General features: G+C 41.1%; 1 protein-coding gene across 1 annotated transcript in view; it reads left to right on the top strand.

Annotated features, from left to right (window-relative positions):
• The first annotated feature begins 713 nt into the window (after positions 1-713).
• LOC149285137 (fibroblast growth factor receptor-like 1) overlaps positions 714-21,411 on the top strand; it is a 54,045-nt gene continuing 33,347 nt past the window's right edge. Inside the window, exons 1-2 of the mRNA XM_089495815.1 lie at positions 714-845; positions 12,736-12,802. Coding sequence (XP_089351941.1) covers positions 714-845; positions 12,736-12,802 — 199 coding nt within the window. The remainder of the gene's footprint in view (positions 846-12,735; positions 12,803-21,411) is intronic.

Below are 21,411 nucleotides of genomic sequence, written 5' to 3' on the forward strand. Positions count from 1 at the left end.
GATCACGCTCCGGACGTAAAGCGGTTCTGGATATTTAAAACAGATTTCGCCGTGTACATGCAGATCTAGGAGAAAACCGCCATGCGCCATCCGGTAATAGGAACAAGGAGCGTGGATTAGCGTGTCAGGATGACATGGAGTTTGGACTCGATTCCGGCTTTTCTTCTGTGCCTGTTTACACGAGTTCTAAGCCAGGGTTTTCGGAATGCCAAGAGCCTGTGTAAATAATTTCGCCGCTAAGGATGAATAAGCCATAGTTGGGCTTGTCACAGCGCAGACATAATCTGATATGTAAAATCACGTAGGACGGATTTGAGAAGCTGTTGTTACATGAGATGGTTAAAAAAAAAAAAAAAAAAAGAATCAATAATGCCCAAATAATCCTCCTTTTCACACAAACCGAGACGGCTGCCTCCTTGAACAAGCCTGCACTGGGGCAGCGTAGTCTCTCCTGCGCATGGAAGCCCATTGAGCGGCCCGAGAATAATGTAGCGTTTCTCAGCCCCACTCCCCTGCTTGTGTCCTTGAGCCTTTCTCGTCCTTTCTCGTCCTCGCTCCCCCCTTCCTTTCTCCATTTATTGAGATAAGGAGTCAGTGAAAGACTGTGCAAAGCACCATGTCTGGCTTAATCATAGAATGAGGGAGAAAGGCGATACGATGTATCGAGAGAGAGAGAGAGAGAGAGGGAACGTCGAGCAGGAAATGAAATGTTCATGGTGGCAAGTGTTGACCAGTTTGCCCGCGTAGTGGCCGGGGTTTACGTCGTCGGTCTTTACCGTAATCCCTTTGGTTTCACGAATACCTGCCTCCTGCGATATCGTGCAATCCATATGGTGGTCATGCAGGTAGCTTTCAGAAAAGGATGTGACCGCCAAAGGTTTAAAGATAAAATCTAGGTTTCTAGTATGTAAACATAGCTATGCGGGATTACTAAAGAAGAAAATAATTCAAGTCTTTACTGAGAAGGTGGAACAGCCTCCCAGCAGATGTGGTAGAAGCTGGAAACGATCCTTTCGTTACCTGAACGGATTTGCATATAGTTCCCACCAGATGTGGCTTAAAACCATCAGACTCTTTGTCTCCTCCATGAACTCTTCCGCACTCTTGCCCCCCCCCTTGTCGATCGCTCGCATTAAAGCATGCCCGATGCGAAATAACCCAGACCCTTTCCATTTAGCATAACTTTCTGCTACTTATGCCGATGCCGGATCCGGTTACTGTACGTGTCCTCAATGAATGCTTTTTGTTTAGCGCTAATTTTCGAGTCCGTACTGCAATTTGTAACCCGTCTGCGAGCAGACACCGCGTGGAAGCCGGGCTGACCTTTTCCGTATCGAATTATTCCACGTGCTGGGAGACGGTTACTCCAGCCTCTACAGCGAGAGTGGCTGCTATTTTGTCATAAGATAAGAGCTTCATTTTTTTTTTCCTCCCCTGATTCTGACAAGGTCATTAGACATGTCGGTTGCATCGACTACAGAAAAGAACGTCATGCTCTCTCGCCAGCTGCTGCATTAAGATGAACGGTTTCCTCCAACATTAGGCTGGTTGAATTGGGTGTAAATATTATTATTTGCGTGGTACATGTATGCGTAAAGTCGCAAAAACAGAGACATTATACCACTTGGCTGAGAGTGATGGGACTGGCTGGAGCTCCCAGTACATAATCTCCCGAAGGTTTAGCACCAAACCGCATGCAGTTATTTGGTGCTGTTTAGCTTTGTGGAATGTTGTTTATAAAGCTCTATTGTCATCAAACGATTATCCTTATTGATTAACGGTGTCTGTTTTTGGTTTCTCATTGGGTGGTAACTTATTTTAGGTAGTTTTGTTATTTATTTTAGTCTGTATTTTCTTTATTTTATCTGTGCGCAGTTTTTTTTTTTTTTTACTTACATTTTTATTGCTTGCAAATCGGTGGAAGGATTTTTCAGTACTTAAAGTTAGAAAAAGACACCTCTGTTTTGTTTAGACCCTCCCCCCATCTTCTTCTACTGAAAGCAGGGAGCATATGCTAGTATGCTTCTTGCACATGCTCAGTAGAACTCACATTCTAGTCATGGAGAGCCGAGAACCTGTCGAAGTCAATGGGAACAGTCGCAGCCAGTTGCTTTTACGCTGACTGAGCAATGGTGTTTTGCTGACACTCATTGTACAGCGCTACAGAGTATGATGCTGCTATATGAAACAATAAATAATAATATGTTATTGGCTGCTATGTCCTTAGGAGCGCTACTACGCATGTTCAAGGAGCAGAGGCATCTGGGGAAGGAGTTAAATAAATCAAAAGTGTAATTTTCTAAGGCCAATAAAATGTATTGAAGTCCATGCAAAACATACATTAAAAAAAACCTTTAAATACCGTTTATTAATATACGAAACAAAATAATGAAAAACCTATTCTCCTAACCATACAATGAGCTTTTTGGTAAACAGAACTCACACGCTATGACAGAACACCCACAACACAACTTAAGAAAAAGAAAGGGGCACAACATTTTTATTTTATAAGTGAAAGAAGAAAAGTCGCAATGCCTTTTATTTGTTTATTTATTTGGCGCGGGATGAAAAGCTTTGATGACACCGTTTAGCGGCCCAGAAATTCACAATTGCAACAACAAAAAAAGTTACGAAGAAATAAAACCCCCCTTTTGAGGTCATTCAAGCTGTTCAATGGAACGATACCTGGATTATTGGCTTAAAAATAGCTTTTTTTTTTTTCTTTCTTTCAAACAAGCAGATAAATGCATACTTATGGTAAAACGAGGGAGGGGGGGCTTTGCCGGTTTAGACAGAGCATGTCTTGTTTGTGTCTTGAGCGCTGAGCCAATGAGCATGACCTTCTGCGATTTGTCTGTTTATGAAAAGAAGTAATAATAATAAAAAAAAAAACCCGCTTCTTTGAAAGGTTAAACTACTGCTTACTTCTCAAGGAGGTAGGAATCGGGCTGTAATGACAGGTACAACAGTCCTTTGATGACAGATTCGTTCAAACCAATATTCCGTGGCTGTCGGCAAAAAAATAATTTGGCCGGGGCTGCTGTCTGCATGGAAGAGCAACAAAAAAGACTTCTGTGCGGTGCCAGTGCCGACGTAATCGCTAGGGGTCTCATTGATAAAATCATTAAAAAATAATAAAATAAATACAAATAAAACTACTAAATAGACACAGGACTCTAGCCTGGAAGCAGCCGTAGATGTTGGAGCCACACATAATAGGGAGTCACGTGGCAAAATAAGCTCTGTTTTCAGAGCCGCCGAAGCATCGCCAGATACGGATGAATGAAAACCCAAAAATTTGAGTTCCTCACATTTAATCTTAACACAACAGCTCAAGTCACACCATTCCAACATTTACACCACTTCCAATTTTCTTTACCCCTCTTTTGGTTGCACGGTTTTCAGTCACAGTTTTTACAGTAAAAAATTGTTATAAGCTAGTCTTTAGATCTCATATTTTGAAGGTCGTATGAATTTTAAGCAATGTTTTATATAAATGTAAATGAATGAAAACGGAACTCTTTAGTTCGCAGGATTCTAGCACATTTTTGTAGATGACACATCTGCTTTGAATAGGCAAAAAGAAGTTTATATGACAAATCCGCTTAACGGTACACAAAACTGCAAAGACGATATTGATGCTAAATGGTCACCTTTGACTACACCCATAAACCTGTCTTGGAGGAACTTGGAACTTTCTCCACACTGTCTTTTTTTAATTTTTTTTTTACAAGCTGGGAAGCTTGACAAGCTTAAGGGGCTGTGAAATAACCTATGGGAAAATCTCCACGGCAACCAAAAAAGTTAAATCAACAAAAAAAGGTCATCAAACTAATGAGAGAAATATCCAAACACGTGGGCTGTTACCTCCATCACATTGCAGCTAAGCAATCGGGAGGAATGATTGAGCAGGACCTCCAGGGTCACAACTCGGCTCTCAGGCAATCTTTCCGCGGAGGAGTCGATGGAGTCCAGCTGTGGTTACGATGCAAAACCTGAAGTGTTATGGGTTCCTTAATAATACTTCATTTTTTAAACACTCATCTACAGACACCAGACAAGCCAGAAGGCTTGTTTTTCCCTCAGAAATCTCATGGTGCTTTCACAACCACAAGGGATTCTGGGTAGGCACATGCAAATAAGGTTAACAATTATCACCTTTGCCTCTATATCCACTATATACATGGATCCCTTGAAAGTAATTGCCCGCTGTACAAGGCAGCCTTTAGACAAAACTCGGGAAGAGGTACAATAGCCAGATCACTACTCATGGACAGCTTTTTCGTCCTTCATGGGACTCGTCAGCATGAGGATGTGATACTGGCTTAAAAAATGAACAAAGCACAACATTAAGTTTGTTGAGGAAAGGCATACAATTAATGCTGATACCGATGGACCGTAGATAGCCAACAGAGACCATTGTAGAGACCACCCTTCCTGTAGCCCAGTTGCTTTCTACTTTTTCCCAACCAAATCATGTTAAGTACTTCATTCCTCCAACGTAGTACCCACCAAAATACCACTTTTTGAATGTGTGTTCCTCCTCTTGTAACTGGTCTAATGAAAGCCATCTACCATTTTAGAAAGTCAAAGCTTTTGAAGTAAGCTTTGGACCTGCCAGAGGTACATGTACCACAGATAGAGAAATAGATTGTAACCTGATTCAAGAAGAGCCGTCCACTCCTGTGTGTCTAAACATGTACTCACTCCACTTATACGGAATTTCTGCTGCTTTGGAAAGCCATACGCGTGTTTATGAAAGAAATATTGTATAGTCTCGTGTTCCATTAGCAGGACTTTAACCCACTGTGCTATATCGTATTAGTATCAAAGTTTTTTATACGCAATTTAACTCCATCTCATTTATTTTACTGGGTTAATGTCTCTCATCATCGTCCCCAATGGGAGGTTGCGTGAGTTGATGAGTTTACATAGGATTCATGAATGCCTTTATACTCAACATCAAATTAAGCTTCTGAATCATGTTGTATAGTCCTATAGCGTGTGAAGATTCAGCACAGGATATTATTGTTTTAAAAACTTTTTTTAGCGGTTCCTGTGTGTTTTTCGCTTCATTTACGTCTTGCTTTTGTAATTCAAGATGCTCTTTGAAGTCAAACTACTGACATTCTCTTTCTTTCCGACCAACAATCGCTAAACATCTGCTAGCCCTGTACCTGCAGCATACATCGGAAGTTCTTTTCTCCTTTTCAAATACACCCCCCCAACCCCACCCGACCATGTTTTGGTTTTCTCTTGTTAGGATGAATTGATTTTAAAGTACATGGGATTTTTTGACCACATCCCAAATGGTTGCAAAGCCATTCTTGGGGGAAGCTTCTTGGGATATAGCTAATATGAGCCTATTCCAAGTTTTTTCCTATTTCACTGGTCATCGTTGCTTCTTCCCCAGTATGATTCTGGATATATAATGCTTGTTTCAGCAGATTGGACCTAATGGCTACTTAACAGCACCTTAAGTAGAGAATAGAGCTAAAACCTAGACTAAACCTACGCCTAATGCTCCAATTATTCGGGTTCCGGGCGGCTTCTTCCACGAATAGTTAGGTCGGGAATCTCATCTAAACTCTACTTCCATTGAGGCAGATCTTCTAGTGGCTCTAGTGATGGTCTAATGACTACAGCGGCCCAAGGACATTTGCAGATCACTGACTGTCAATTGCCCACGTTGGGTTTCTCCATCTCTTGGGGCTTATTGCAACATTCTTCGTTACTATAATATCTCTTGATGGTGGTTATTAGATAACTGGCACGGGTTGGTTGAACAATTAAAAATAAAAATATTGACTTATGGATCTCTCCACGTTGATATCCGTCAGTCCAATACTTTTCTTGCACAAACCTGTGTTTTCACAGCTGAGAAAATATTTTAAAGAATTGATTAAAGAATTATTTCTAAAAAAGGGTTTGGAAATTCAAAAGTAGTAAGAATGGTGTTTCTAAGGTAATATTTAGTTAAAAAAATGTTAAATTCAACAGAGTAGGTGGGACAGCACCCTAAATATCTGGGATTCCTCTGTCTTTCTCATCGGCAGCGTAATCTCTCCCATTCTCTTGCATATGGCTCTCTCTACATACTCTCTACGTGTTCCCAGGCCCAGCTTCCCTGCTTATGATAAGCGGCCCGTTCTGGAATGCCAGCCGTCTTTCAGTACATAGTTGTGTTATCAATGAAAACGTGAAGATAAATCAAGCTGGGCTGAGAAATCCTCCCTGTGACACACGCATCTAAGTATTCTTGGCTCTCCGATTTCCTTCTACTACTGGGAATATCTTTTGAAAGCCCGATTGGGCTGAAACCAGCGTAACCCCTTCAAGTCGGTTCTAGGTTTGTCAAACCCTTTGACTGTACGGACCATAAGAAGTGCCGTGGAAATTGTTGCCGCTGTATAAATAAAACATATTAATAAGTTGTGTTTTTTTGCTAAAGTTGTTGCAAAAAGCTTTGACTACAATGATATAAGGTATGCACAGACTGTTAAAGGATGGTGCGACCCCACGAGGGTTCTCGATCTCCCTCCGCTACTGCACATTTCACACTAATCCGTGGCATTCCAACTTGCTGAGTGCCGACAACCTCCATGCCTCTTCTGATACTGCTTTTAGCTTCCCCAATAATGCACAGCAGAGGAATGGCAACACTTTCGTCCAAATAACACGTCGGCTATCCTGTTGCACTCGCGCATGTTGCACTAGCATTTTTTTAAGAGGGATTCTGGTCTTTACAGATGAGTGTCGTACGGCCAGTAGCTCTTATCCATCTCCAACCAATCTATATCCCCATATAAAGTGTGTGTGTGTGTGTGTGTATGTATATAATATATATTCAACAAATAAAAATATAACAAATGCTTATATCCATATAATTATAAGAAGCCAAAAGTTAATAGCAAAACAATTTTGCATTACAGGGACAGCTTAAAGATGCAGTATTTCTCATTATTCCCCCCCCCAGCAGTTTAAAGGGACAGTAATGCCTCTTTATTTATTTTTCACTAACGCCTATTATTTTTTCCAGGGGTTTAATGCCCATAATGCCTCTTAATTTTTTTCACCAGGTATTAGTAAGGCATTGGCCAGCGGTATGGTAGCCTGCTAAGCATAAACAGGATAACATGTTTTCAAGGGGGAATGAGTGTTTCATATGGAATTCATTTTGAAGGAAAATAAATGTTTTTAAAGGAGTAGTTTTCAGACTGATAAACCTACGGACTCACCCCCATTCCGCGCGCCCTTTAAACAGGCTTTCTTGCATTCACGCTCGGTCTTTGTAGCTCGGAAGGCTGTGTGGCAGCAGCTCCTGATGGCCAGATTCTAAACCTGCGTTTGTACTCTGTGATTGATCAAAGTTGTCCGAATTTATCACTCTTAGAACCTTGTTACAGCGTAACCTCCGATATACGGCTACTGTGACAGCGGACCCCCTGATATACGGCTAATGTAACCTGTGACAGCGGACCCCCTGATATATATGGCTACTGTAACCTGTGACAGCGGACCCCCTGATATACGGCTACTGTAACCTGTGACAGTGGACCCCCTGATATACGGCTACTGTAACCTGTGACAGCAGACCCCTGATATACAGCTACTGTACCTTGTGACAGAGGACCCCCTGATATACGGCTACTGTACCTTGTGACAGCGGACCCCCTGATATACGGCTACTGTACCTTGTGACAGCGGACCCCCTAATATACAGCTACTGTACCTTGTGACAGTGGACCCCCTGATATACGGCTACTGTACCTTGTGACAGCGGACCCCCCAATATACAGCTAATGTACCTTGTGACAGTGGACCCCCTAATATACAGCTACTGTACCTTGTGACAGCGGACCCCCTGATATACGGCTACTGTACCTTGTGACAGCGGACCCCCTAATATACGGCTACTGTACCTTGTGACAGTGGACCCCCTAATATACGGCTACTGTACCTTGTGACAGCGGACCCCCTAATATACAGCTACTGTACCTTGTGACAGCGGACCCCCTAATATACAGCTACTGTACCTTGTGACAGCGGACCCCCTGATATATGACTACTGGATCCCATTAAAATACAGATTTAGGTATTGTTGCTCCAGTAATAACTGCGAGACGGAGCACTGTGTGACTCGGTTACCGTGTGATATGTCTCTGCTCGCCAGAAACATACTTTATCTTTATCTAAAAACGTATTTATAATTTATAATTAAATTCCCTGCGTTTTCTATAGCTGTTATTGTGGCTTTTAGGGCTGTAGAGCACCGTGATGTCCTGATACCCAGCAAAGAGGGGCATCAGGGGAAAGAGGAATGAGGGGTTTGATTTCCAAAGAGGCTGTTGGGGCAGTTGGCAGCTATTGGACATAATAATAAGGAAAACACCATTTGGGAAGTCTGAGTAACATCAGTTCGGTGCTTTATTTTATTAAGTGCTGCTTGGAACCCTCAGAACGCCAAACCCTGAAATCCAAGACCAATCCATGCGTGTTCCCATGTATAAGAATGACAATAGTCGGTAATGAAGTCTTTGAGCAGATGGCCCCGGCTCACATCCTGTGTAACTTAAATAAAATTAAGCATCAATTAAGTCTGTAATCCCCGATTTCTCCAGTTTCCACTTAAAGCCGCGTTTATTGTTCTTTGTTCCAGTGGCACCTTTTGAACTGCCGGGAGTCTCCGGTTCGCCTTCTCCAAACAGTGCCACAATTAAAGAGAATTACCCTGTGAATGGCGCTTAGCCTGAAATTCTCCAGCGCTGCGCCAGCCGTACAGAAAACATTCAGGGGGAAAAAACCTGTAACTTCATCTATACATTGTGCCGGAAAAGTGCTTTCTAGATGCTACGCGGAGTCCCGGTGGTGTCGTGCGGCACGCAAGCCTCCCGATGATCTAGTGTAGGTCAATTATTATTGGGAACCCACTGAAGGAGAATTCTTTAGCTGTATATAGTAATACAGAATCAGGACAGCCGTCTGCTTTTGCAATAGTTATAGTAAACTGTAGTCAAATGGAAGAAACCAAAATATATATATATATATATATATATATATATATATATATATATATATATAATATATAATTATAGTGTCTCTAACCTTTTTTTTTTTTTTCTTTTTTTTTTTTTACCAAAAATGCAGAAAAATGATAACTGTGATAGCTACAAATTGTGATAAACGGCATAGAATTGGATCTTATGGGCTCCAAACACACTGAAACTATAATTCTTCAATCCTTAGCTTTCTCTTCCTAGATGATGTCATGGAGGTTTGCAGATTCCATACGCTGCTCTCACTTACGGCACTTAAAATGTTATTTAATTATAATTTTTACTATTATCGTGGTAAATATGTGTACATGTCGTCCTATAGCGTTTTGTCTTTGATTGATGGATTTAGAGAAAATAAGCCCATTCAGCGTGAGGTTTGACCAGGTCCTCGTGGTAATCGATCTGAGTGCTAATTTAGGAAGCACGAGGATAACAGCGTCTCCGTGTTTTGTTTGCCCCGGTCTGCGTCGGCCATTGTGAGACTGCGGGCTGTTTGTGTTGGGTTTCCCCCGGCACTTCTCTGATAAGCGGCGTGCGGAGTTATCTCAACGTACGTATGAATTACTCTGACTTTCTTGACATGAGCACTTAAGAAGAAAAAATCTCCACGAGACACTCGGCTGGTTCAGTTCCTAAAAATAGCTTCGTCTGGTACATTTTTATCTTTATTTTGAGTTGGACAATTGATGGTTTGTCACCTTCCGCTGTGTGATTCTATCCCGCTAACCCGCATGGCGCTGAAATATCTGATCCAGACCACATTCGAGTATAAATTCAGCTTTATTAAACTAAATCAAACCAGAAACAAAAAGTTTTGTACTTCTCTGATGGAGACGGCCTCCGTTCCTTTATCCTTTCTGATGGTGGAGAAATAACATCACGTCTCATAAGCTAAGCATATGTTTAAAGGAACCGTATGAAGCGTAGGAGGATGCTTTCAGTACCTACAGGTGGATTATAAAATAACTAATAATCAGTGGTAACCCTTCAATATGAAAAATCTGAGTGTATGTTATGTGCGGGAAGCTATGTGATATGCTCGGTCGTGAAATGTTTTTGGGTTGTTTGTCGGTATGAGGGCTTAACGCTCGGAAACATTTCAAAGCAACCGTTTTGTTTTGCTCTCGATGAGTGGAAGCTCAAAGCTCTTCTTTGGTCCGTGGAGACGTCCGTATTGTCCTTTCTTGACCATTACCATTTGAATTGCTTTGAAGGACAAAAGGGAAGGTGTGTTGATATCCTCCGATGGTCCATCCCAAAACCCGACGAAGCGGCTCCTGTTTCCCTTTAGTCATTGTGGCTGGTCAGGCCGTGCTCTTCAAAGGCAGCCCGTCTCTCTTTCAAGTAACAAAGTCCATATCTCGGCCGGGCATTAGCGTCACCCGATAGGAGGTATATCCTGGTCCACGTTACCCTTCCCAAAGAGTGGAGTTTTAGAAGGTCCCATTGAGAGTCTATGAATAAGAAAGCTTTGTCCCACCTCAATGTCCATTCTCTGCAATCGATCAGGACAGCGGGATGCATTACCATTGAGGTTTCGCTACTGATAACCTCCGGATTTGTTCTGGGGACCTCTTTGAATGCTCTCTTCTTTCCAGCAGATTTATTTCTAAAGACAGTCGATTGCATCTAATAGTTTCTGAAAGGGGATTCTCTTGGGAGAAGATGATATCACACAGCGGTGTTAACTAAAACCAATGGAATATTTAGTTTCTCTTCTCTACAAAAAAAAAGTCAAGTTTGGCTCCGTCATTTTTGGTTTTACTTTTCAGGTGGAATGTACCCGATCTAGACAGGTTGGCATTCTGAAGTATTTTGAATATATGATACGGAATCGCGGCTATTAAACTATGCGTTTCACGTTCATTGCCGACTCTTTATGGTTTGAGTATCAGGTGGACGACAATCGCTTGATACATATTGTTGGCTGTCACCGCGGCTGCGTTTAAGTCATTCACAGGGATCCAACACCTGTTTTACTTCTGCGTAGGGTTCTGTCCTGAGACTTGAGTTTCAGGCTGTAAATGTAGGTACATTATTTGCTTATACATTCGCAAAAAGCCTATGTAGGAATAAATTGGATATATTGAGATGCGGCTGAGAAAGATTTTAACTATATAAAAAAAAAACACATAACAATAACAGGGAACAAAATAAAAAATAAATTTGTATGCAGGGACTGTTTCGCTCCAAATCAAGTGGTGAAATACTTTCACATTTTTACTCTCTGATAGCTTCTTTTGAAGGGAAACATCAATAATGGAAGGCAAAAGAAAATTAAAAAACAAACAAAAGCTGACTTGTAATTTTTCTAAAAAGACAAATCTTTTAACCAAAGTTCAAAGCCAATACCCGTACCAAAAACGACGTGATTTATGCCGACGTAGATCTGAAGAGAATTTTGTAGGCTTGGTGGAGAGTGGAATATTTTTAAATGTTTTTTTTTTTTTTTTTTGTGAAGCAACATCATTTAAGTGTTTACCCCAAATCCCAGGGAAATCCACTCTGATTAAGCTTGTTGAGGTTGTGAATGAAGTCTCGGGTCACCTTCTGGAAAATCATTTACAATAACAGCTTTGGGTTATGTGTAGGAAAATGAACCTTTTGTGTTCTACTAAAGCAGACTTGTGCGTAATAGTTCTTTTCTGGCGGAATGAACACGAGACCGAATGCTCCTGCCCCGATGGGTCAACATCTTGTGCCCTGGATGAAGCCTACGTGTTGTCAGAAAGAGGAAAAAAAATGGAGACCGATGGAGCGGCGTGCTTTGTGCACCCTGGGACGAGCGTTTTATGGCTGATGAGGTTTAATAGACACAATGAGTAGACTGAAGAACAATCCGTTTTGAAAGGTGTTGAATATACAGAGAGCCAGGAAGGCAGACGGATTGTCTCGGTAGCTTACGTTGGCTGATCCTATTGATCTCGCTTCCTGGACTCCTAATGTAATTGTGATTTGGGTGGCTGGTTTAGTCATCTTTTTGGCAGACGGGCTTACGGTAGAGCTGCCTTATTGAGAGGAGTGTGTGTGGGGGGGTTCCTTTGATTGCAAAATACAGCCAAACAGAACAAAATGTGTGAAATAGCACTAATTCGGGGAAATGACGATTAATGTCTGTGTGCCCAAAGAGGAAGGGGTGCTTGCCAATCCCGGGCGGCCGATTCGGTCACAGGTCTAACACCCAGCTCGAACTGGTCCATCATGAGCTGGTTGTGTACAGATCCCAGTTATTCAATGGGCAAACCTGGCCCAGGGGCTGGCATTTTCTAAAGAATCATTCTGCTTACGTTTTGCGTCACATGACTAAGTGTTCCTGGCGAGAAATTACGAGGCAAACTTTTGCTTGATTAAAGACTTATTTCTGGGAAGGACGGTGGAAACGGGGTTTATATACATCGGCAACGGGTTGTTGGGATAAAAGACTTTTCGACAATTTGCTTGTACAAACGGGTAGCTGGTCGAGGCATCTAAAGCTAAGCTTGGAGCGGAAGATGATTTTAATAAGAAATAGCAAAAGCAACCATAAAATATAAAGCTAAGGTAGGGGCCGTTCTTCTAAAAATGGAGACAATAAGGCATCCTAAACCACAGGTAATTATTTTTTTGGTAGATTAGTAAAACCAGTAAAAACCTCTGGAATCATGGTAACAGGATGTGTTTTTTTTGTCATGTTCTTTAGGAATTACGTCGAAATGATTCCTTGAAATATGACACATTTTCACGTGATGCTTCTTCTCCTCCAAAAAGTACCACATGGCTGCAAATAACGCGGTCAAATCAGTAAAAAAAAAAAAAAAAAGAAAGCCCTTGCCGTTCCCTGAAAGAGAATTAAAAAAAAATAAAAATAAATAAAAATTGTAATTATGCAGGCCACAGGTGCTCGGCGCAAGTACCGCGTCCGTAATCAGGGACTGGAAATAAAGTAGACGGATTGGCGAAATGGTGCCTGGACTTAATTAAAGTTCCAAAGTTCATGGGCAGAAAATAAAATCGTTTTCAAATCAAGACATGCTTTGGGGGACGTTTTCCAGCGGTTGGGGGATTCGGGAATGAATAGCTGTTGATTCTGCAGAAGAGAAGACCAACCTGAAGAAGTCAAGCCGGATAATACGTATGGTGCGTGAGCAAAAGCACCGGTTGGGAGTCTTTCGTATCTGGCCACAGCAGCGTGGAACAGAAAGGCATCCGCCCCAGACTGTGTGACCCTGAAAATCTGCCCCTTAACCCTGACGCACAGGAGATTGGGGCAAAAACCCTGAGACTCGGAGGGAAACCCTGAGTGTGACCAGCTATGGCAGCCAACCAAGTCTCTCCTTGTTAAAACTTTAAACAAATACTTAAAACATCTGCTATTTTATTGTTACATCTGAAGCTTTTTACAGTGTCTCTGCTTTTGTCACATGACAATTAAGCATTCCCGACAAAAATAGTTATAACGGTGATACATTGAGCTAAGTAGGTGGAACGGCACGTTCGGTAGATTGGCTCCATAGGGTAAGACATTTACATTGCTGCTCTAAAATCACGGACAACTGGAGTGTATCCCCCATAGTAGATTGAGTAGTTTAGTGATTAGTTTAGCGATTAGAGGTAATTATATGTTCAGTTACTTTACCGTTTAATTAATACAGCTGGTGTATCAGGATGGGTTCTCAGGAAAACACAAATTAAATAACAAAACTAATTTTGATTTCTTTTCGCCCGATAACGATTCGGGAACGATACAGAAAAAACCCTAAAAGAAACAAAAAAACAAAAAAAAGGATAGTTCTGCATATAACTCGTGAGTGACTTTAATCAAATTGTGACAAGAAATTTCATGCTCCGTCTCTTGAAATACAATAGCAGGTATTTGGTGTCTGCGCCTCATCCAGCTCTGTGTGTGGCCTCCTCCTACAATTAACCTGAAGAGCGATTTTCCTCCCCTAATTTGTAGGAAGCCGCTCATGACATCTGGTGGAGCCCTCAGGCTCTTTTTGCTTGGTGTTGGTTTCCTATTCCCTTTCACTCCTGAACAAATAAGTAGAGGAGCACTTAGTCCTTGTTGTCACCATGAAGCGCCAGACTGGAGGACGCGCAGCAGGACACTACCCCATATTGGTTTCTTTATAACTCGCCCGTTACGCATCAGATACAATGTTTCCATATGTAGATATCTGGTTATATCTGTAAGTGTTTTGACCCACGTTATCTACAAACCTTGGTCTGGATCGGCCCCATCTGGACTCCTGCTTCTAGTTTGCTGTAAGTCCTGAAATAAAGTCATCACGTTGAACGCATTAGGTGGTCTTTTCCCCCTGGAATGCCTGGACGATGCTATGTAGGTTACCACGGTTACGTTTAATACTTTAGGACTATATGTAATCATATTAGTCTTTGATTAGTGATTTTGGACTCATACATTTGATGTCCTCCCTTTATGCTTTAACTTTAGTTGAGTATTAAACATTTTCTGGACTATGTTTTTAAATCTAGATTGTAAGCTCTTGGAGCGGGGCCCTCCTCAGCTGTTATATATCAAATTATTATGTTATATACTACTTGTTATGTCTACCCCTTGTACAGCGCTACGGAGTTTGATGGCACTATATCAAATAAAAAATAATGCAAAATGAGAATTATTAACTTAAAACGCACATCACTTTCCAATATTAGCGTAGCTGGCGCAAAACAATTTGTAATCATTTTATAATAATTATATAACGTGCGTCTGTACTGCTCGACGAGATCCACATAAACACAATTGTGTCTTTTCAATATACAAAACGTCTTTAACCTTAAGCTCAGGTTGTGTTTCCTGCAGCTCTCTCGCGATCCCCTCTGTGAATCGTCTACGTGGATATAATCTGTTTTCCCCCGCCAGCGCCGGGGCAGCGTCCCTGGAACTTGCTGCTAAAGTTAAACACTCTGTACCGTTTTTCCAGATCTGGAAACTGTACTCCCAGGTGTCCTGCAAAGAATGGCGGCTGTTTTAAGAGCGAGAGAATGAGAAGAAAGGATTAAGAACCCTGGGGCTGAACCGTTAAAAATGAAACTGTCTTCAGGTTGTCTACAATTGACCTGTGACAGCTCCAGCAGTAAAAAACTGTCACCTGCCTAAGTGTGTGTTTGATGACCGACATTCCTTCACACGAGGGCCGAGCAGCTTGTTTCTTCATCTCATTCTTCTCTTTTTTTTATTGCTGTACTTGTCCATTTCTTCCAGAAAACTTACCAGTACAATAAAAACAAATAAAAAGTCGGGGGTACAAAAACACTTATTTAACTACTAGTAGCTCCAAAGAACATAGAGTTCTGTGTGTAGCGCTGAGAAATTTAATTAGAAATAATAAAAGAAATTACAAAAAAATTCCTGTCCTTTCCTTACAGAAACCATTCATTACCAAAATTAAGAAAAAAAAAAAGGCACATTAAAGTCGGTTTTGTGTCTACCTCTCATCTACCATTGATTTCTTAAATGATATAGGGGGAGAGTGTACTTAAGTACGCTGCCACCTTCAGCAAAAAAAAAGAGTAGAAGGAGATCAAACAGTCTGAAGATAAATAATATAAATGTGTAAAAAAAAAAAGAAAAAAAAAAAAAAGCTTTGTCCAGGTAAATCTGAACGCTGCTTTCTTTGAATATTAGAAAGGATAATTCATCAAGATTCTCTAGAAATATTTTTTCTGCAGTGAGTTTTTTTTTGGTAAAAACATAGTAATATAAACAGCTGCTGACTTTCTGTGAATCATCACCCCTGTTCTGTGAAGTCAAAAATCCATTTGCTTGTGTAATCAAATCAACCCCTTTCCTTGTACATTTATTCTTTCATTTGTCTTCTTCTAAAGTTGTTTAAATAACTCTGAGAAATTGTGTGGGGGTGATGGGGAATCTGTCTCCACGCCAGACGCTCTTCACTTTGGCATAACAAAAGAGAGAGCATTTCTCAGACTGACAATCTATTTATGTTTTCTAATTATTGATATGAAATGAGGACCATTTGCCCCCTTTTAATACATTTTTTTTTTTCAAAAGCCCTTTTTTCAAAAGCATCTACAAATCCACGCTGAGGTTTGATTTATATAATTTAATATTATTAGAATTATATAATTCTAATAATATGAGCACCTCATACTACAATTTAGAATGAAAATACTACTTTTTGATTCTCTAAGACTGTTATAAAATGTAATGAATCGAATGTTGACTGGTGTAAATCATGTATGTGTAAATGAAATCCAAAGGCATAGCACAAACATACCGATGGCTCATAACATGCTTGTTAGCCCAGTGGGCAATAGTTGCAGTAAGGTAAGATACATAAAGGTGTGTTGGTGGGGACTAAGGCGATTATTAAGGACACATTAGGGATACAAAAAGTGAAAGACGACTCTGAGCTTCAGGAACCAGGAACAAAAAGATGTACAGACTGACCTGAACTCTATCATAGGGGGACTTGGGAACCTTATGGGTTTTGGTGGCAGATGTTTGGAATTTGGCTCCAACCTACTAGGTCTGCCCAATACCCACTTCTGCCCAATACCCACTCCTGCCCATTAAGGGCTATTTCCACCTTAGCCTGGCTAGTAATGCCTGCCCCGATTCTCTCTTACATAATAAGCAGAAGAAGGAGAGCTCCAGGGGACTATTGTGGTACCAGTTTGGTTATGACTTGGCTTTGACCATATCCAAACAATTAACTCATTGGTATGGACATTTGTAACCTACCCATCTGTCCTCAACTCAGTTACAGGATCCTGAGATCAGAATGACAGCATATCTGTAACAGGCTGCATACTTAAGTATGCCTTCCGGACATGTGCTGTCTGCCAGCTCAACCAATGCACACGCACGCCTATAAAAATCACCATAATGACCAATAGAATTTTCTGCTTCTTGGTCCACTTTACCTCTTTGGCCAAATTGTTCTTCATATATCATCCTCTTCTGTTGTTGTTAAAATTATGTTTAAAATTCTTTATGTGAGTGTGTGTGTATATCTCATAAGAACACCCAAAAATCGTAATTTTGCCAACATTAGCTTCCAGGTTTTTTCAGTATGATTTAAACAATACAGCAGTAGTTATTTTCAGGATTACGCTGGTATCGATTTGCACTTACCGGAATCGTGTTAAACATCCCGTGGCCAGTTGTGTTGTGATTGTAAATATTGGCTTAATAAGCTCCGTTTTTTGGAAAAGTTGAAATTTGAACAGCTCAGCCAAAGCATGTGGTTCTTATGAGCGGTTTAAACTCTCTTTAATAGCATCTGAAAGGGAAAATCTGCCAAGAAGTTGGGTCGATTCTTCTTGAAATAAGGCAATCTTTATTTTAACAGCGTCTTAAGTTTCTTTTTAGGTTCCATAAATATTTGTCGGTGTTCCTTCTTTTTAAGACCTTTGCGAGGCCTTGGCAGCACTTAGTGGTATCTACTGAACAGTGAATGTGCATTAATACATTCATGGTGGAGATAACCAGGCGTGGGAGAAAGCCAAAAACCACAGCCAAAGAAAGTGGATCCTGAAAAATGTATCTTTTTATAATTCAAAAAATCACTTTCAAGACTGGTATGACCTAGCGGGCTACTGTATTCAGATATAACCTTTCTTTTCCCTTTCACATACATAAAAAGTACAACCAGCTTTTAAAATCATGGCCGCAATGCCTTGAGGATTGGACCCCACAGAGACCGGTCCATGCCGTCGGCACATGAGCCTATAAGCCAGGCTAATCTGCCAGATCACCAAAAAGGGGGTCCTAAGCGCCCCCATTGAGTGGTTTGTGTAGAAGTAGCACGTAGGGGAGAAATTAGTCACTGTATGAAAATTTATTTTCTGTTTTTTCATCTTTGGTGAGAAGGTGCGTTTTTACTTTGGTTATATGAAAAAAAAAGACAGCAGGGGGCTAATCTGTGAATTTTTTTTTGTCCAGATGCCCAAATAAAGTAATGTGTTAATTGCGTAAGTCGGTGTTGTACAAAATCAAGTTTCAATATTATAGGAGGAAAAAAACCTTTTAATTAGTGTTCTTCGTGACATGGATGTCCAGAAGAAGAATGATGATTGACAGGTCTGCTTCCCAGGATTTCCAAAAACAGCTGAGGACTTTGTTCTAAATCAAAAACGTGGCTGTTTGTGCTCTGGATCTGGTATTGTTACTACGGAAGCATTGTCTGCATTAATCAGCCATTCCATAGAATGAGCCTGAAATTTAATTTGTAAACATTATCCATTTTATACTGGAAACAATATAATTTGGAGAGAGAGACGCATCTTTTATGTATTAAATACGGTGCGGTGGGATATACGCGCTACTGAACGTTTGTGAATGTGACACCCAAGACACATTTTTATGAGCTTTTTCATGTCCTAAGTCAATCTTAGAAGCCAATTCTTAGAAGCCAGTTAAGACGATACTAGTGTTTGTTCCGAGCTTCAGATGCCACTGAATCGGTCGCGTACCAAACCTTTGTCTCTCTGAATCTCCTACCCGTATAACCAAGAAGAAATCCAGGTGATTGAATGTAAAATGTTGAGGTGTCTTCCATATGAGGAGGACTAGTTTGACCTTCCCTGCGGAACCCTGGTTTGTAATTGGTGGTGGGATGTTTTGGGCCCCCGACGACTCCTTCCATTGGTAAGCGTGAGTAGCAGCTGTTAATAAGTAGCGGCAGAGCCAGTGGAAGCACGCGAGGCACCTGCTTGCATGCGCAGACAGCGTGGCTGCAATCCTCTGAATAGCTTTTATATGGACTTTGATGTATGATGGTGACATTGTATTCATTGTCTAATTGCTTGTCTATACATCATAAAAGCAGAACAAAGGGCTATCCAAAGCCCGTTCATAAAGCAGACTTTTTAACCTCTACTAGTTGCCATGCATTCCCTCACATGTACCGTCCATTCACAACATATTACGGTGTAAAACATTCAATATTATTGTAGTTTTCCCCTTTGGTAGGGGACAGTAGTAATCATATAAAGGATTTACATGCCAGATGTTAAACAATAGATAAGAATATGGATAGGAAAGTAAATGTTTGGTCCGGTTTATTTGTTTGTTTTGCCTTCTTCTCTTTGGTGGGTGAGATGGTGTTTGGAAGGAAGAGTCTACTTTGGGAATTGGGTTGTCAGAGCTAAATCTGAGGCTTACTGAAGTTTTTTAATGTAGAGTTAATGTTTTTAGGACATACAAGGTATTATTACGCATTCAAAATCATTAGAATAGGAAACTTGCAGAAAGTAGCAAAAGGTGTAGTTCTGTTCTCAAAAGGAATACCGTATTTGCTCGATTATAAGACGAGGTTTTTTTCAGAGCAAATGCTCTGAAAAATACCCCTCGTCTTCTAATCGGGGTCGTCTTCTAATCAGACCTCAAATAGAGGTCTGATTATGAGACTAAGATCCAGATCCCCCGCACCGCTGCAGGGGACCTGGATCCTCCTGTCTCCCCCCCCCCCCACACACACACTTACCGGTGCTTCCTGCTGTATTGCCGGGGCAGCGGGTTGACGTCTACGCGATCCGCGTAGACAACGTCCGCTGCAGCCGGAAGGAGGTGTGGCTAGCAGCGGGGGTTGTCTGCGTCCGTCGCGGATACCTTCCCCGACTGTCAGAAATCAGAGTTCCCCGCACAGGTGCCGGAACTCTGATCTCTGACAGCCGGGAAAGGTATCCGCGACGGACGCAGACAACCCCCCGCTGCCAACTCCACCTCCTTCCGGCTGCAGCGGAAGGAGACGTCAACCCGCTGCCCCGGCAATACAGCAGGAATTTGGAAGCACCGGTAAGTGTGTGTGCGTGTGTGTGTTAAATGGGGGACATAGGGCATTTCTGGAATGCCTTATACCCCTATATGCCACTCTGGCACTTAGGGGGTTAAAAGGCATATTATGGGGCAGAGTGGCATATAGGGAGTTATAAGGCATTTCAGGAAGCAGAGTGGCGTTAAGGGGGCATTTAATAGAGCGCTCTGCCTCCTGAAATGCCTTATAGAGTGCTCTATACAATGCCTTTTAACTCCCTTAATGCCACTGCCTCCTGGAATGCCTTATACCTCCCTATATGCCACTCTGCCCCATAATATGCATTTTAACCCCCTAAATGCCAGAATGGGATATAGGGGTATAAGGCATTTCTGGAGGCAGAGTGGCACATAGGGGGTCCAAAGGCATACCATGGGGCACAGTGGCATATAGAGGGTTAAAAGGCATATCATGGGCCACAGTGCCATATTGGTGTGGCAAGCCTGGGGGCAGATGTGCGTAACTGGGGGACAGGTTGGAAAATACAAGGAAATAAAAACAAAAAAAATATTTTTCTCAATCATAGCTTTTATTTAAAAAAATAGTTTACATGAATTAACATTTACTGGTAAAACTTTTTTCCTTTAGGGTCGTCTTATATTCAGGCTTTTTCTTTTTTTCCTAAGTTAATATTCAGATTTTGGGGGGTCGTCTTATAATCAGGGTCGTCTTATAATCGAGCAAATACGGTATTTTAGGATGAGCGTCCATTCATATCCTGGTGATGGAACCCACTAAAATCTCTCTAGGTGTTTCCGCAGGTTGAAAGAGGACAAGACTGGAGGACCATCATCATTTAATCATTGTACTTTTCAGTTTTTATCTTTAAAAAGGCGATGTTCCACCTATACTAAAAATTGTAACTAAATCCAGAATTACTAATAAACATTCTTGTGCTTCTGAATATCCAAACCCTTCCCAAAAAGAATTCTTTAAACATGTCATTTATAATGTCTTAAGGAATCCTTAATTATCATGTGACTCAAAAGCAGTCACCATAGAAATTGAAACGGCTTCCTAAATGTTTATATATATTACTTTTTTTATGAGATTTAAACCGCCGGGGAAAGAATAAAATGATGGGTTGCTATGATTTATCTGTTTGGGAGCTTAGCTAAGCTGTTGGAGACATATTCAAACATTCTTTGGTTGTAATGTATTTTAACCCCTTTTAGCTAGTGAGATGATTCTAATAATCCCATTGGAATATTGATCCAACCTGATGGTTTTACATGACGTTTATAACCCAGAGACTTGGTAAAACCAACTTTTTACAATTAAAATGCGAAAAACTTTAAATTCCTCCATATCCCAGCTAGAACCTTAAACTCCGGAAGCAGCAGCAAGTTTTCGAAGAATTAATACATTATTAAATATAATTTCATCCATGTTTAATGCCTCTTGGTTTATCTGTTTCCGTCGTGCGTCGTCGTATATGATTTCATCGAGTGAGTGCTGGCAAGGACTCTGTTCTTCTCCATTGTAAAAAACTAAAATGTAGAATATACATTGTGTGTTGCACAGCTGTTGTACGAGACAGGTGGGGGAAACATATCTGCTTTTTCTCCCCC

Source organism: Sceloporus occidentalis, unplaced genomic scaffold, assembly GCF_023333645.1.
Source record: "Sceloporus occidentalis isolate IW3139 unplaced genomic scaffold, rSceOcc1.0.p SCAF_84, whole genome shotgun sequence".
Taxonomy (NCBI): Eukaryota; Metazoa; Chordata; class Lepidosauria; order Squamata; family Phrynosomatidae; genus Sceloporus; species Sceloporus occidentalis.